General features: G+C 54.3%; 1 protein-coding gene across 1 annotated transcript; it reads left to right on the top strand.

The window, feature by feature from the left end:
- Positions 1 to 330: 330 nt before the first annotated feature.
- Positions 331 to 3,264, top strand: J4E83_000876 (uncharacterized protein; the record flags this gene model as incomplete). The annotated part of the gene is made up of 2 exons (XM_049327833.1): positions 331 to 3,099; positions 3,163 to 3,264. The coding sequence occupies 2 exons, from the start codon at positions 331 to 333 to the stop codon at positions 3,262 to 3,264; spliced, it is 2,871 nt and encodes a 956-aa protein (XP_049192351.1).
- Between the last annotated feature and the right edge of the window lie 305 nt (positions 3,265 to 3,569).

The raw sequence follows: 3,569 nt of genomic DNA, 5'->3' as shown, positions 1-3,569 counted from the left end.
TTCTGTGGCAGAGACGAGCCTCTTCATAGTTGCACTATCCTAACAAATCGTGGTCGCAGATTTTGGCACTTCGATTTTTCCAGGGAGCTGCCTGTGAACGCCATGCAGACATGCTCAGGTAGTCGAAACTGCCCAAAAAGCAGCGCGACTACGCAGACCCTGCATATATCACGTGATGTGGCTGTGCTCTGTGGCGCGTAACGAGCAAGCGCGACCGACCATCGTGAAGCGGTCAATACACCTAATACCGATGCCAACACCCAACCCGCCATTATGATACCATTTCCTTTACACACTCATTGAAACCTTTCACACACAAGAACAGACATCATGGACGACCTAGCCGGCCTCGACTGGTCGCAGCCCGCCAAAAAGCCCGCCAACACCCCCGCGGCCTTCCCACCCTTCCGCCAGAGCCCCACGCCTCAGCTCTCTGGTCGATCCACACCCCTCTCTACGCTCTCCGCGCAACAATCTGGCTTAGGAGCTGGCTCCAGCGGTGCGCAGCAGTTCAAAGTGCCCTCGAAACCAGCGACCCCCGCAAACGATAGCTTCGCTGGTCTCGTGTCCTCCAATAAGTCCAAAGCACCGGCCAACAATTTGTCGCTACAAGAACGACAGAAGCAGATACAAGAGGAGAAGGCAAGACAAGAGGCGGAGAAGAGGAAGCAATGGGATACAACCTTCGGAGCTGCCGAGTCGACGCATTGGGACACGTTGGGCAGTGGGAAGAGCACGCCAGAACCTGCGGCATTTGGCGCCCCGCGTCCTTCGAACAACCCGTTCACCAATCACGGCCTATCCAAGACTATCAACAAGCCCTTCGCAGGCTTGGACACCTCTTCGAGACGACCTGAGGTGTCTTCACCCAGCGAGGCTGATCTTCTAGCAGCATTCAACTCAGCAGCTCCCGTAGACCGCTCAAGCCACTTCCCCGTCCCCACCCACAGCAGTGGCAGGAGCACACCTGCCTACAGCGCCAATGTCTCCCGAGGCAACACGCCACTACCACAGCCCTCCTCCAGCAGCAATGCGCTCCTCGACGACGATGACGACATGTTTGGTCTCAAGCAGATGGCGCAAAAGTCTACGTCGCCTGCTCCAGCGCCAACGACCAACGCTGCCGACGACGATATACTAGGCTTGTTAGGAAAGCCGGTCTCCGAATTCCAGCACAAGGAAGAGCCTCAGACAGCACCCGCGGAGGAATCTCGACAACAAACATCTCCAGGCCCTCAGAACGCGCATGACAAAGCTGTTGCTGAACTTGTGGACATGGGCTTTCCAGCTGAGAGGTCGGCAATCGCTCTTGCGACCACAGATTCTGGGCTCGACGTGCAGGCTGCTGTGGGATGGCTGTTAAACCAGGCGCATGCCGAGGCGAAACAGAAAACGCATTCGCAGAGCCAAGACAGATCACGTCGAGAGCCTGATGATTCAGACGAGCGCCCGAGGCGTGGGAACAGCAGATCCAATGGTCGGGAGTCGTCAAGAGAACCACGGGCAAGCGGCTCTAGGCCCGCGTGGATGCAAGAAGATGAAGCGCGAAGCCGTTCAGGACAACGTAGGCAAGAAGGCCAAGAAAAAGACGTCACCCAAATGGCTTCAGAGATTGGCAACAACCTGTTCAAATCGGCGAATTCTCTGTGGAAGACGGGCCGCAAACAAGTACAAAAGGCGATGGCCGATTTCCAACAAGAGGGTGATCCAAACATGCCAAAGTGGATGAGAGACGCTCAGGCTGCGGAAGCTACTCCTCGTTCAAGTCGACAGCAAAAGGCCGAGGCGTCGGCTACAGACGAAGCCATGATGCTGGAAGCTGGTGGGCGTCCTACGAAGCCATCCCGAACGAGCGACATGCGCCACCAAGGCGAACCGCTACCTGTACGACAAAGAAGAGAGCAAGAAACCGGACGAAATGGTTACCCAGACCGCATGTCATCGCAATCGCCTTCACAGCGACAGCAACCATCAAGTCTGGATAAGCGACCAGCAACGCGATTGACCCGGCAAGAGGTAGAGGACCAAAGCTCTCAAGCATACGTCAGCCCTGCTCGCCGGAAGAAGACTACACCGCAGCCGCAGCCGCAGCCTGAAGTGGATCTTTTCTCTCCAGATCCCACGCCACCGTCAAAGCAGTCTTCGCGCCAACCAACGCCTGCTCAATCCAACAATCCTTTCCTCCAAGCAACATCATCCCAGAAAGCTCGAAGTCCGGCTCCTACACCAACGCCAACCAGGCCAAAAGCACCGCCCCGTCAAATACCTCCAGTTTCACCCTCCGCACTCAGCTCATCTTCAGCCGACCGGCAAAGAGGTTCCGAAGCATTCAAGCGTGGGGATTACTCTGCTGCACACGCTGCCTATTCTTCTGCACTGAGTCCTCTTCCAAGCAATCATCCCGTCACGATCATTGTACTCTGTAATCGCGCCGTTACGAACATCAAAGTTGGCGATCCGAAGGCGGCAATTGCGGATGCCGACTCAGCTTTAGCGATAATCGGTGTGTCAAGAGGAGAAGGCGAGAAGATTGCTACGGGTGGAATGGAAGGCGAAAAAGACATGAAGGAATTCTATGGCAAAGCTCTCATGCGAAAAGCTGAAGCATTGGAGAACATGGAGAAGTGGGCAGATGCACATGGCGTATGGAAAGAAGCCGTTCAAAATGGTGTGGGCGGCGCAATCGCCATTTCCGGTCGCAACCGCTGTGAGAAAGCCGCGAGTGGGAATAACGACGCCCCGGCAGCTAGTAAACGCCCGCCTCCAGCCCGCAAGCCTGCTGCTCCTAGACCCTCTGCCATGTCAGATCTTGGTGGTGGTCCCGCCAATGACTCCGAAGCCGTCAAACGCATGAAAGCCGCCAACGCCGCCGCTGAACGTGCAGACGATGAGAAATTTGCCCTTACCGACCAAGTCGATGCTAAACTCATTGCTTGGAAGGGTACCAAGTCAGATAACCTGCGTGCGTTACTGGGTAGTTTAGATAAAGTGCTCTGGGAGGATGCAGGGTGGAAGAAGGTCAACATGGGTGATCTCGTCATGCCGAACAAGGTCAAGATCATCTACATGAAGGCTATTGCCAAGGTGCATCCTGACAAGGTATGTTCTCTCCTCTCCCATGTCCAAAACAACATGACGGTTTGCTAACCTTATTCGTTACAGATATCTCAATCGGCCACCACAGAGCAGAAGATGATTAGTGCGGCTGTGTTTGCCACATTGAACGAGGCGTGGGATAAGTTCAAGACGGATAACAATTTATGATCTATGTAGCTATCTCGACATGGTGAATTCAAGAGCATGTCAACTTTAATCATTGTTTGAGTCGTCATATTGAGTCGTCGAGAAGAGGCACGTTTGCTATAGTAATCATGCCGTCCCGATGTCGTGTTTCTTTGATCTATTCCGTCTAATGTAGGGATACAGGGGCGGCAAGATCACCATCACTGCACTACTCATTCCTAATCCCTCCATCTCCAAGATAAACTTTAGGTACGTTGCTGCATCTCGGCCACTACTTTGGGTACAAGAGCGGAAAGACCTGCCACTGCGTTCTCACCCAATCGTTC

This window comes from Alternaria metachromatica (genome assembly GCF_023757995.1).
Source record: "Alternaria metachromatica strain BMP 0045 chromosome Unknown scaffold_2, whole genome shotgun sequence".
NCBI classification, from domain to species: domain Eukaryota; kingdom Fungi; phylum Ascomycota; class Dothideomycetes; order Pleosporales; family Pleosporaceae; genus Alternaria; species Alternaria metachromatica.
The sequence above is the reverse complement of the archived record's forward strand: the minus strand, read 5'-3'. Positions and strand labels throughout refer to the sequence as shown.